Genomic DNA, 12,860 nt, shown 5'->3' on the forward strand with positions numbered 1-12,860 from the left:
TCCCTACCCCTGAAAGTACCTTTCTCAGCATCCCCAGGGCTTTGCCACCCCTCGAGGTGAGCCAGGACCTAAGCGCAGACCCAGGCTCATACCACCTTTGCGCTCACTGAGCCTCAGTTTTCCTACCCAGGGCAGTGGACACCCAGATTGTAGCTGCTGGTTCACAGTGTCAGGCCTGCTCAGCTTAGACCTCAGATGTCCCCATGTGCCCCTGCCCTGTGTCTCGCCCCTGCAGCGAGGAGGCTCAGCCCACAACTGTGGGCAGCTCAAGGTGGGCCACGTGATCCTGGAAGTGAATGGACTGACGCTTCGGGGCAAGGAGCATCGGGAAGCTGCGCGCATCATTGCAGAGGCCTTCAAGACCAAGGAACGTGACTACATCGACTTTCTGGTCACCGAGTTCAATGTGATGCTCTAGGGCCCGAGGCCTGAGGGCCTCCCACTGCTGCCCGTCTCCTGGCCCTGGTCCCTCCTCCCTCCTTGCACTGTTAAGCTCCTTGAGGGGCCGGGGCTGCATGGCCAGGGTAACAGGAAGACATCCCCCACTTCTTCCCAGCCCGCTGGACCAGAACTGGGAGAAGGAGCCAGGTGAGGCAAACAGAAGGTCAGGTCAGGGTCTGGTGCCATGCCTGGTACACAGCAGGCACTCAATACAAGCATGGGTTTCAGGAAGGGGGAAAAAGACGGGGAAGGGCGGAGCAGCACCTCTGTCTCAACACATTCTCCTGAGGCCTGCCAGGGCCTGTTACTCTAGGTTGGTTAGGGGGCACAGCTGCCTTCCAGCCAGCTAGGGCCTAGCCTATCCTGAGATGCCTGGGCCTTTACCTGGAGTAAGGTCGCATGAGAATTCACGGACATGGCCCCCAGCCAAGGGGGCATTTTGCAGGACCTTTAGTGCCACAAATAAGCATTAAGCACCCACCCTCATTCACACCTCCATTCCTTCTAGCTCCTTGTTTCCCATGGTATTTATTATTTATTTTCCTTTCCACACCCCTGGGGCCCCCAGGATCCCAGCTTCCCACTGTACCCCTAGCCTATCCCAGAGGCCTTGCAGGTGACCAACGACGTCAGTGTATTTATATACAGAGCTTATGACTTTAATTTTTCAATAAAGAGATACGAACAATGTTAGGGTCCAGCGTGTTGTGTGGCCTGCCTGTGTGGCTGGGGTCTTGATCGTCTGATGTGGTAAGAGGGGCGGGTAGAACAGATGGAGGCATCCAGAGCACCACACATCATCACCCTTTCTCCATGACCCCCATGGCTCAATCTGGGACCCACGGGGTGTACAAGGGCACTTGAACCACACCCACATCTTGGAACATCCTACCTGAAGGTTATTTACAGATAATACTTTTGGATTAAAAGACATTGGTATGTCGTGGGGCAGAATGCACGATGTATGTGGGTGTTTTAAGATACAGAGAGGCGGCTCACCTTAGGGCAGGTCCCATAAACTGACTCAGAGATGAGGATCTGTATGCAAGTGATTCATTAAAGAAGGGGAGGAGGCAGTAAAGAAGTGGGAGGTCAGGAGGGGAAGGGAAAGAAGCCAAGCAGGGTGGGATTTCAGGTGTAGTCCTGGGAGGATGGCTGCTGCCTGATCCCACAGGGGATGTGTAAGTTAAGCCCAGAGTTGTCCCCACTCAGGGCCAGGGAACAGGGCTTTCATTCTGTCAGTATTCGGATGAGGCCTTGGGGAGAGAGGAGAGGCAATAATCCCAGCCACTTTCCACCCTCTTGCTGTGCAGGCCACACTGTTCCAGGAGTCAAAGGCAGTGGGTGTTAAAAGCAAAAAATACATGGAGGGGGTCTTGGAGAGGAGGGTGGCAAGAAATGTTCTGATCCCCAGTGCCCATTCCCTTCATCCCCAGGGTTCCTCTGGGGCAAGAAGAGTTTGAGAAGCCCTGTTTGGTCTAGCCTTGTGTCCAGGCGTCTACCAGAAGTGGATTAGGGGCACTTGATTCCACAGACCTACTACACCAGATTCTGCTCTTAGCTGCCCCTGTCCTCCCCGCCCCAAGACAAGGAGGTCCCCTGAGGCCAGAACCCTGGATTCCACTTGACCCCTGAAGCAGCCAGTATCCCTAAAGGCTCCAGCTCTTCCAAGAGCACTCATATGCCCCTCCCCAGTTCTAATACTCCTGCAGGATGAACCCTTACCTGACAGCAGGAGTGCTTTGTCAAGCCCTAGATCTCCTGGCATCAAACTCCAAATCCTATGCGGTCAAGGGGAAGTGATATCACCTTTCTGAGCCCAAGTTCCCCATCTGGAAAATGGGTGTGGTAGGCTGAATAATGGCCCCCAAAGGTATCCAAATTCCTGGAACGGGTGAATGTTACCTTATATGGCAAAGGGATTTTGCAGGTATGATTCAAGCATTTAGATGGGGAGGTTTCCTGGATTATCTGGGCCAGTCCAATATTATTACAAGGGTCCTTGTAAAAGGGAGAGGGAGATTTGACACAGAAGAAGAAAAGGTGTTGCGATGATGGAAGTAGAGATTGGAGCGATGTGCTTCGAAGATGGAGGAAGGGACGATGAGCCCAGAAATACAGGTGGCCACTAGAAGCTGAAAAAGTCAAGGAAATGAATTCTCCCTCAGAGCCCACTAAAGGAACGTGTCCTGCTGACACCTGGACGTTAGCCCGGTGAAACTAATTTTGGACCTATGACTTCTGGTAAGAGAACAAACTAGTGTTTTAAGCCATGAACTGGTGGTAATTTGTTACAGGAGCCACAGGAAACTAATACATTGAGATACTGCTACTTGCCTCTGATGGAGCTTGGGATGCTGGGTGTGGACCATGGCGCCAGCCTCAGAGTCAGCCCCAAAGAGGTAATTTGCAGTCAGGATGATAATGAACAAAGAAAGAGCCCCTCTAATCTGCCCAGGAGACAGAGAGCCCCCAGCAGCTGCTCCTCACAGTCCCCAGTTTGTACTCTGAAAAAGGTAAGATAAGAATGAGTTTCTGGAACTGTTGCTTCTGAAATTCCTGGACTTGACTCTGGGGCTGTAGAATTTTAAACCTAAAAAAAAAATTTCCTTTGCAAGTGGGCTTAGGAAGGTCAAGTTGCTTGCCCAAAGTCACATTGCTAGTGAGTGGTAGAGGACAAATTTGGACCCATTGCTGCCTGAGATCCACAACATGAAGCCCCAGGACAATCATGTGTCCTGTTGTCTTTCGAAGGGACCCAATACACTGCCTAAGGCAGCTTTGAATATTGGGAGGGGGAGAGGCCAGATGTCTACCTGGACACATGTATCTATAGCCTTAATGTCTTTACTCATGATGCTAGACCTGGAGGGGGAGGTGCGGCAAGAGAGTCTCAGGGTCTGCTGCTAGATGAAGGCAGGAAAGGAGCGAGATTTTGGCTTAAGCCAGGGCCTGCCCAAGCAAGTGCTGAGTTGGCCTTGAGATCACCTGGAGCCCCCTCTGCTTGGGAGAAAACGGGAAAGGGGTTGGAGTAGCCCAGTGTGGGGAATAAAGGACAGAGAACAAGTCACAGCTCAAAGAGTCCACACCTGTGTCTGAATCCTGGGATCAAATTCAACCTGACTTCCACCACTTCTTGCCTGTGTAATCCTGGGCAAGTCAATCTCTCTGAGCCTCAGTTTCCACACCTCTAAATGGGGAACATAATACTAACCTAACTTGCGAGTTATTGTAAGAGTTAGCTAAAATGTCCCTGGGACAGAGTGGGCCTTTAGTGAATAGAAGCCGCTACTGTGATTACCATTAGAGATGTGTGTACGGAAGTCACTGGCAACCTGGGGAACTGGGAAGAGATTTCTGCCAAGAGGAAAGAACTGGGCTGCCACAGGGCTAGATGCAGGTCTTTGAGAAAGTCGCTTTCTGTTTCAGTGTCTATTTATCCCCACTAAGAAATAGAATTCTTCGAGGAACTCTTTAAATTCGTGCCATTGGTTTATTTCTTATAGGCGGGGTGCTGTTTATTTACTCCCCTCAGCAACCCCGTGAGGTGGGAGTTATGAATCACATTTGCCTGAAGCTCAGTGGCAGCCAGTGGCAGAACTGGGGCGAGAACTTAGGCCAATTGGACACCTTACACCGCCATCCTTCAACGTCCACTTTCAGGGGACAATAGATTATTTCTGTCCTATATTCACTGAAGGACGTTAGGCGAGTTCTTGTTTCTCTCCAAGACTGGGTTTCCCTGCTTGCTTAAGGGTGGTTTAGACTAGAATATCCTTGGGGATAATGATAATACCTACCTACCTCATAGGAGGGGATCGGGCACAGTAAGAGATTACAACAGTGTCTGACACATAAGTGCTCAAGAAGAGTTTTTAGTACAGTATTATTACTACTGTTATGAAGCAGTCCGTTTCAAACCCCTGTGAAAGTTTGTGGTTTTCTTCTTCACTGCGACCTTCCATAAACGTGTTAACTCCGGGCTTCAGTCTCGCGCCAGCGGTCGGACGGGTTCCAATAGGGACACGCAAACTCCCAGATTTGAGATTTTCCGTGCTGGAGCTACGCGGGAGTCTCTGGGGGCGGGCCGCGGGCGGCCGCCTCTGTGCGATTGGTGGAGGTTCTGAGGCCCCGCCTCCTGGGGCCGCACCTCGCCCATCAGAGGCCGGCCTCAGGGATTATGCAAAAAGTCACTGCCCCGCCCCGCGCCCGGATTGGAGGCCTTTGTTTGCCGCTCAACTCCAGGAAACCACCCCGCGCGGCAGCGGCCAGCAGGTGAGACCTGGGGAGGGGCTCACGGTGGGTCTGGGGCGGGTTCCGGCTCCTCGCTTGGTCTCAGTTTCTCTGTCCCGGTAATGGGGAGGGAGGGTGGACTGCGCCAATGGGCCGAGATCCACAGGGACTGTGCTGCTCTCGGTCTCTCCCACGTGGAAACCCCACGCGCAAGCGAAGGAGAAGGATCGCTGCTCCGGGAATGAGAGGGAGTCCTGGACTGGTGATCGCGTCCGAGTCCACACTCAGCCCGCGGCGAGGTTCTGCAGTCCACAGCCTCCGGCCTCGGTCTCCACCTCCGCACAATGGGGGCGTTGGCTTTTTCTCACTCCCTCAGGCTAGGTCCGGTCGCCGAGATGGGAAAGGTCCCGAGGGAATCCGGGGGTGGTCCTTGGCGGGGCCTTGGGCTGTGTTTGGGCTGGAGGTGTGGCCGGGTAGCTGTGGTTACCGGGGAGGAGGGACTTTTCTGTCTTGGGATTTGTGTGAGGTTTGCTCGCCAGGCAACAACCCGCGCACCCTGACAACTCGGAGCTGCGCACTCTCCCCGGACACCTAACGCAAGTTTCTTTTCCTCTTTTTGGCAGTGGGGAGGGAAGTAGAGCAAGGGCCAGCATGGGGGTGAGCATCTCCGACAGTGGTAGGAACTGGAACGGACGGCAGATTTAAGGCCAGCCCCTCTGGTTACACAGACGCGGAGACTGAAGCCCAGAAAGGGGGCGCGGCTTGTCCAAAGACACACAGCAGGGCAGGTGCAGAGCTGGCCTCTCCCTAGTGTGATGGAGCTGGCATTGACAGAGTATGCTTTTTGTGCGGCCTTGGATGAGACTCCTTTTCCGGGCTTTTGTTGAAAGAAATGACAGGTTGGAGCGGATGATTGCCTATGTTTCAAAAGCTTCTGCTTCTGAGTGAGAAAGTTGGAAACGAAAGTTGCTGATAACAAACGGGCTATTTTGGAGCTAAGAAGAGAAGCTGAGATAGGCTGCAGTGAAAAGAGACATTGTTCCTGTCCTCTAGAACAGAATGAGAAAAAAAAAAATGGCTGAAACTGAAGCATGAAGGACTGAGGTTAGATACTTACAGGGACTTCCCAAGAGAATTTTCCTGGCACCTCCTCTAGAGTCGGTGAGTTTTATTTTTTAGCTGTTGGTTTTGTTTTGTCAAGAAAATAGAATTTCTGCCCATCTATTTGAGAGGGCCTAAGTCTGGCTTACTTACCAGTGGGAGGATGGCTCCCCGTGGTATTTTGGGGACTATTAGGGTTTATTTCCTTCCAGTAACTGTCTCAGTTCTATAAGAGGGAGCATGTACCCACATGGGGCCTTTGCCTCCCAAAGTCAAGCGATTTGAATTTGAAACATGTGATTTAGGTTGTTTCTTACAAGGAAATTTCATCAGCTCCCACCAGCCTGCATTGTCCTCCAGGGGTGCCAGGGTTGGGGTTTCCAGAGAGCCTAGGAATGGTCCAGACATTGAAGCTGTCACACTGAGAGGGTATTTTGGAAACTAATGCAGGCCAATGACATTTCAATTTACCCCCATGGAGGTGGGGAGAGAATGTAATTTTAAAGCATCCAGCTGAACCACCAGCTGAATTCCAGGGCCTTTTTATGTTTTCTCAGTCACAGGAGGTGGGACAAATCTGGAGACCAGGAGTTAGAAGATTTTGGTTCAAATCCCCAGTCCGGCTTCAGTTCTTAGCGCCTCAGTTTTCCCATATATAAAATGGGAATGGTAATGCCTACTTCAGTGTTGCTTTAAGACTCAAGTTAGCTGGCATCATAGAGAATTTTGTGCAGCTCACATTCTCAGTCTGGAGATGAGGAAACAAGCTCAGGGAAAGGAAGGAATAACGACAATAGTACCATTGGTAATAATAGCTAATGATTATTGAGAGCTATATTCTAGCCACCGTACCAAGGGTTTTACTGCAAGGAGTGGGGTCTGGAAAGGCAGGAGCCCTTGTCTATCTTGTTACCAGTCGCCCTCCAGTGCCCAGTGCAGAACCCTAAACATAGTAGTTGTTCAATACATTGTTGATCACCTAGATTCTATCACTTAGTGTTCACATCGTTGCCATGCGGCTAGTGCAATTGTTGTTCTTATTTTACAGATGAGAAGGCTGAGGTTCAGAGAAGTTAAGTCATTCACCTGAGCTCACACAGCTCTTCTCTGAGGTTAGTGGTCCTTACTTTGGATGTTGCAGGTGTGTGTCATCTGGTAAGAGTCTATTGTGCTCATCTCTTCCCAGTGCTGTGCTCAGTGATATGTTATTAGCTTGAAATTGGCCATAATAAGGGTATTTGCATTATGGAAATCAGTAAATGCCACAAATCAGGGCCTTTTCTGTTTTTTATTTTTTTTAATTTTTTTTAAAGAAAGCAGCAAGTGAAGGGTGTCGAGGGGGATGGAATGCCAGTCTTACTCTGCATGGCAGCCAGGAGTTGAAGTTTCCTGGCCATGCAGGAAGTTCCAAGGGAGCCAGGCCAGAACACCCGCGCCCCACTGCAGCTCCCCAAAGTGTGGGATTTGGGAAGGAAACCTTTATGGATGAGGCTCCTCGTCTGTGCTGTGAGCTGGGCAGTGTAGCAGCCCTCTGACCTGGGAACAGGTAGTATGAACCTGAATTCCAGGCCAAAATGTCTGGTCTTTAATCTGAAAGTCACAGCAGCTATCATGGTCTTTAAGCAGGGAAAGGCTTGACCAGAATGATGCTCTAAGAAGATTTATCCGGCAAAGGGATTGGAGGATGAGTCAAGGGCAGGGCGACTGGGAAGAGGCACAGGTTGACCAGGGGAGCCTGGAGGAGACCAATAGTACCCCTTCTGTGTTTTCTGAGCACCTCCTGTGTGCTAAGCTGCACACATATTGTCTCATCACTCCACACATACACCCCTGAGGAAAGTGTTACGCTAAGACTGTAGATGAAGATATCAGGGAGGTTTGGAAACATATCTAAGGTCCGAGCTACCAGATCTGGATCCAGGCCATTTTCCCCCCAGACCTTTGCATTTTTAATTCTTTGGTCCCTCCTCCATTCCAGCCTACAGTCCCATCTTGGCGCTGATCTTGCTTGCGAAGAGCCAGGCAAACTCCACCTCGATTGTGTCAAGAGACCCCCCCTTCCCCGCCCCATACCCTCAAGGGTTGTCCAGCACTGGCCTCTAGACCCTTGCCAGCATTCTCCTTCCCCAGACCCTTCCCCGAGACTGAGCCTATTCTAGGCTAAAGTGGGATGCTCTGCTGTCAGTCTCTTAGAATCTTGAGACCACAGCCAAGGACCAAGGACCAGGAAGGTCCTCAGTGTCAAGGAGGCTGCACTCAGCCCTGCTAAGTCAGAGGTTCACTTGGAGGGCAACACTTTACTTGTGGGTGCACATCCAACTCTGTCTCTAATGTGCTGTGTGATTTGGGGCAAGTTGTATAACCTCTCTGTGCCTTTCCTTATCTGTTAAATGCCTGGTTATGAGGATCCAATCCAACAGCACATGCCATGCCCTAAAATGTTGAGTGGCTAAGGCTAGGGTTGCTTCCTTTTCTTTTTGTGATTTTCGCATATTCCTACTCGTTGCCTAGTGGCTATACGTGCGGGAAAGAGCACATAGTGTCAGAGTTTAAAAAGAGGAAGAGAGAAGGTGTGGGATGGGAGTTACGAAATGTCACAGAATGTCAGAGCTGCAAAGGGCCTCAAAGAGCCCAGCCACTCTTCCCACCTGGAGGTGGTGCGGGGACCAAGGAGGCTATGGCCCAGGTCTCATCAGAATGAAGCACTACACTTGTATGTGGTGGTGACTTTTGTTTTTAAGACTAGTAAATGCTCATTTTACTCTTATTTTTAAAGCAACTGTTATTTTTAGAAGATACACATAAGGAAAAAAGTAAACTTGCCATAGTCTTACTACTTAATAATAATTATTATAAACGTTTTGGAGCATCTCTTTCTCTTTTTTCCTTTTTCCCTCTCTTCCTCCCTTCCCTTCCTCCACATTTTACTGTGCAGTTAACATATCACATTTTTATATCACTTCCTGTTCTTCTACAGTATGACTGCTAATAGCTGCATAATATTTCTTTGAGCAGAAATATCATAATTTATTTCAGTGATCACCTATTATTGGACACCGAGGTTGTTTTCAACCTTTTTACTTACTGCCAGATTCAGTTGCAAAGTCATTAAAATTACACTGTCTTGATTCAGACAGCTTGGTTCAAACCCAGCTTCCCCTCCTGTGAAATGGGCATAATAATCCTTACCTCTTTGGATTGGTATGAAAGTTAAATAATGAGATCCTAATCCAGGGAAATGCCTTTATGTAATAGGTACCCCGTAAAGTTTCGCTGTTAGCAGTGCATTCCTGGCACACGCACACTTTGTGTTTCACTCTTCTCACGGAGCATGCATTTAGAAGCATGTGTATGTCCTACGTGTGTGTATTTTCCTTGATGTGGCCACGCCCTCCTTATAACCCGTGTTTCAGTTGGCTGAGAAAGGCTCATTTCCTCCTCTCCTTAAGTATTCAGGGTGGGGACAGTTTCTAGCTGGGTGGGTCAGTGACCACTGGAACTGTTTGGGAGCCTCAGGGAGAGGGTCACAGGGAGATGGCAGCATTTCTCTCCACTTGGGAAGGCTGGCTTTTCCTTTTCGTGCGTAGGACCCAAAGCTCGAGCCAGGAAGATTAAACTCAGTCCTGCAGGGAGCCGGCCATCTGGGCGTTTCACAGTAATGACCAAAGTCTTTTATGTGTGAGCTCTGTGCCAGCTGGGTCCTGGGCCAGGACTTTAAGCACGTGGTCTCATTTATCATCCCAAGGATCCTGTAAAGTCAGTATTACCCCCATATTACAGAAGGAATCTGGCATTCAGAGAGGTTAAGCGACTTGCCCAAGACCACACAGCTTTCAAGAGAGAACCTGGAGGTCTCCGACTACCCACAAAGCTCCTGTGCCCTAAACCCCTGTGCCCTGTAGCCTCCTATCAGCATGGTGTTGCTGCCTGTGTGGGCAAGCGGAATCAAAGAACCCAGCAAATTTAGTGCTTAGAAGATCATTTCTGATAACTTCAGGGATAATCTCATTAAACTCTGAAGTTCCAAGGCTAAGAAAGAGTAAAGCACTTGTCCAATGTCACTCAGGCTGGAACTTGGGTCACCACCTTCCAAGCAAGGCTTTCATCAATTCTTCTTGATCCACTCCTGAAATCCTCACCTGCCTCTGCTCAGCCCCAGACTCCCTGTGGATTTTAACTACAGGGGTAAATTTATCAATCTGGGCATGAAGGAGTGGGTGACCTTGGGGTAGTTTTTCATTTCTTTCCCAAGGAAGGGAGATTTCGGGAGCTTAAGGAGGGGTCAAGGACAGAATAACAGTCTTTGGTTCCCTAAAGTTTCCAGCCCCTAGTGACCTTGGGGTAGTTTTTCATTTCTTTCCCAAGGAAGGGAGATTTCGGGAGCTTAAGGAGGGGGTCAAGGACAGAATAACAGTCTTTGGTTCCCTAAAGTTTCCAGCCCCTAGTTTTCCTCAGAGTGGCTGAGAAGCTTGGGGGTCCCATTGTGCTCCCTGGGCCTCAGGACATCCCATGAAGAAGTTACTGACTATCCAGGGCTCATCACATCAGCAAGCGATGCCCATCCCAGTCCTGGGCTGCACCGGAAGGATAGAAGAACCACAGACTCACCTTCCAGGTTAATGTGCCAGGCACTTAGTTAGGGCTCAAGAATGATTAAGGCTGGGAGGGAGGGATGGCTGAGTGGGTGGGCAGTGGGAATGTGGGTGAAAATGGCCACTGTGGTGTTAGAGCATTATGACCCAGGGGCTGGAGGGAACAAATGGCCAAAGGCTGTGGTAAGATCTGGCAGGGTCACACAGACACAGCCATATGTAGGCATGCTTCTGGTGAAAAGTACTCAAGTCTTGGCAGTCGGGGCTGAAGGGTATTTTTGTTTATTTTTTGTTTTTGTTGGGTGACCAGGAACTAATCTCTTCCCCATTTCTGGGCCTCAGTTTCCTCACCTATGCAATGCAATCACACTCCTGTCCTGCCCACTTCCCAAGGCTATTCTTCAGCATCTAGTTATATGAAGGATGAAAAAGCATGTTAGAAAACTGAAAGGCCCTGTGCAGTACCAGAACCTCGTTATAAAGTCAGAACATAGGCTTAATGAATTGCAATTAGTTGGTAATAAGTTCCACTCCGATTTTCTTCTTCCCAGGTTATTATCTCTGGTGGCTGCAACAATGAAACCACCAAGCATGGTCAATAAGAGTTGGGTCTTTGTGTGTTTGAATCTCTATCATCACTCATCAGCTTTGTGATCATGGGCCAATGGCTCAGACTCTCTGGGCCTCTGTTTACCCACCTGTGAAATGAGATGTCACATCAGCCTCACTGGGTTGAGGGCCACAAGCCAGGCTCGGGTGACCAGCTAGGCTCGGTAGCTCATTCATCTTGTATCACTGTGCATCTGCTCATTCATCTTGTATCACTGTGTCAGCGCCTGTGCTGGGCACTAGGGATGTAATGCGGAGTACTTCACAGAGCTCCCAGTTGCCAGAGAGGCAGACCTAGCGTTTAATTCCAAGTGGCCAGTCCCTGCAGAGGGCACATGGGGCTGAGATCTATTGGTTGTCTGGAAGATAACAGGGAGAAGTGGGGTTGGGTGATGATGGGGAGCACGGCACATTTGTCCCAGGAACAGCAAGGAGCCTTGTGTTGCAGGGGCCCCTGAGGGAGGGTGAGGATGGAAGAGGCCAGAGCAGCGGCCAGGCTATGGGGTTTCATCTTCTTTCTCAGAGCAATGGTAATCTCCTTTCTCGGAGTGTTTTTAGCTCAGAGTGGCCGTGTTTGGATGCTTCTGTTTTGGAAAGATCCCTCTGGTACAGTATGGAGAATGGATTGCAGGGATGGAGAGCTGACCAGGAGATGCCGTTGCAGGAGGCCATGTGGGGATGGGACAGAGATGGGACAGATTCTGGTGAGATTAGGATATAAACTCAACAGAAGTTGGTGAGGGATGGGTTATGGGATGTAAGGAAGAGGGAAATGTCCAGGAGGACAGTCAGTTCTGGCTTGTGCACCTGGGTAAAAGATGGGCCAAACTAGGGAGGGTAGGTTAGGAAGGGGCGCTATAACGAGCTCAGTTTGGGGCATGTTGCTTTGGTTAAGTAGAATTTGGCCTGTGTGTGGAAGTTGTGTGCCAGGAGGGTCACCGCAGGAGCAGAGGCAGGGAGGAAGGTTGGTAAGGCTTGAGGATGACAAGGATTTGAAACAGAGTACACGGAGGCTGTTTTCCTTGATGTTGGGTGGCTGCCCCGAAGATGGGCTTGGGGTTATCTAGGGGCCATGGGGCGTGCCTGGCAGTAGCAGCCACCTGGCATTGATGGCAGTGCTGCCTGGGTTAATGATCAGGGAGGGAGAGTGAGTGAGTGACAGGGTGTCGGGGGAGCCCGCCTCTCGCACAATGGCCCACATGGTCACCAGAGCTGGCAAGGAGGGGCCTCATTGGAGTCTGGCTGTGCTCCACGTTAGGCTAGGGGCTGCAGTTAGAGCCCCATCATCCAGACTTGGGTCAAAGGCAGGGAAGGGGTTGGAAGGGTGAGGAGATTACTGGGATGAAAGCACCTGGTTCTAGCCCTGGCTTTGCCAGATACTCACAAGCTGACCTTGGGAAAGTCCATTCATTCATTCATTCATTCATTTGTGTTCCAGGCGCTGGCTCTGTACTTTGCAGGCGTTACCTCAGTGGATCTTGGCAGCAGCCCTGTTGGGTGGCTACTCCTCTTATCTCTGTTTTACAGATGAAGAAACTGAGGCCTAGAGAGGTGAAGGTTCAAAGGTCACAGAGCTAGCAAGAAGTGGGGCTGGGATTGGAGCCCAGGTCTGCATTGACTCTAAGATTCATTTTTTTCTCCTATACCACTTGTTCCAAACCTGGCTGCTTATCAGAATTACCCGGAGGGTTTTTTGGACAATACAGGGGCCAATTTTTTTCTCTTTCTTTCTTTCTTTCTTTCTTTCTTTCTTTCTTTCTTTCTTTCTTTCTTTCTTTCTTTCTTTCTTTCTTTCTTTCTTTCCTTCCTTCCTTCCTTCCTTCCCTTCCTTCCTTCCTTCCTTCCTTCCTTCCTTTCTCACTGTCGACCTCTCTCTCTCTCTCT

The 12,860-nt window shown here is 50.0% G+C and overlaps 2 protein-coding genes across 13 annotated transcripts in view; both read left to right on the top strand.

Annotated features, from left to right (window-relative positions):
- Window positions 1–1,134, top strand: part of WHRN (whirlin) — an 80,382-nt gene extending 79,248 nt beyond the window's left edge. For all 8 annotated transcript variants that reach the window (XM_015593402.2, XM_015593405.2, XM_015593403.2 and 5 more), the window contains one exon: window positions 236–1,134. In XM_015593402.2, the coding sequence (XP_015448888.1) occupies window positions 236–418 (183 nt within the window). In that variant the 3' untranslated portion in view covers window positions 419–1,134. The remainder of the gene's footprint in view (window positions 1–235) is intronic.
- Window positions 1,135–4,673: 3,539 nt separating this feature from the next.
- Window positions 4,674–12,860, top strand: part of AKNA (AT-hook transcription factor) — a 52,600-nt gene continuing 44,413 nt past the window's right edge. The window contains exons 1-3 of one of the 5 annotated variants that reach the window (XM_015593368.2): window positions 4,674–4,716; window positions 6,824–6,887; window positions 12,415–12,583. The gene's annotated coding sequence lies outside the window, so the exon portion shown is untranslated. The remainder of the gene's footprint in view (window positions 4,717–6,823; window positions 6,888–12,414; window positions 12,584–12,860) is intronic. The other 4 variants (XM_015593371.2, XM_025050441.1, XM_025050442.1 and 1 more) reach the window with 4 other exon arrangements.

Source organism: Pteropus alecto, unplaced genomic scaffold, assembly GCF_000325575.1.
Source record: "Pteropus alecto unplaced genomic scaffold, ASM32557v1 scaffold226, whole genome shotgun sequence".
NCBI lineage: Eukaryota > Metazoa > Chordata > Mammalia > Chiroptera > Pteropodidae > Pteropus > Pteropus alecto.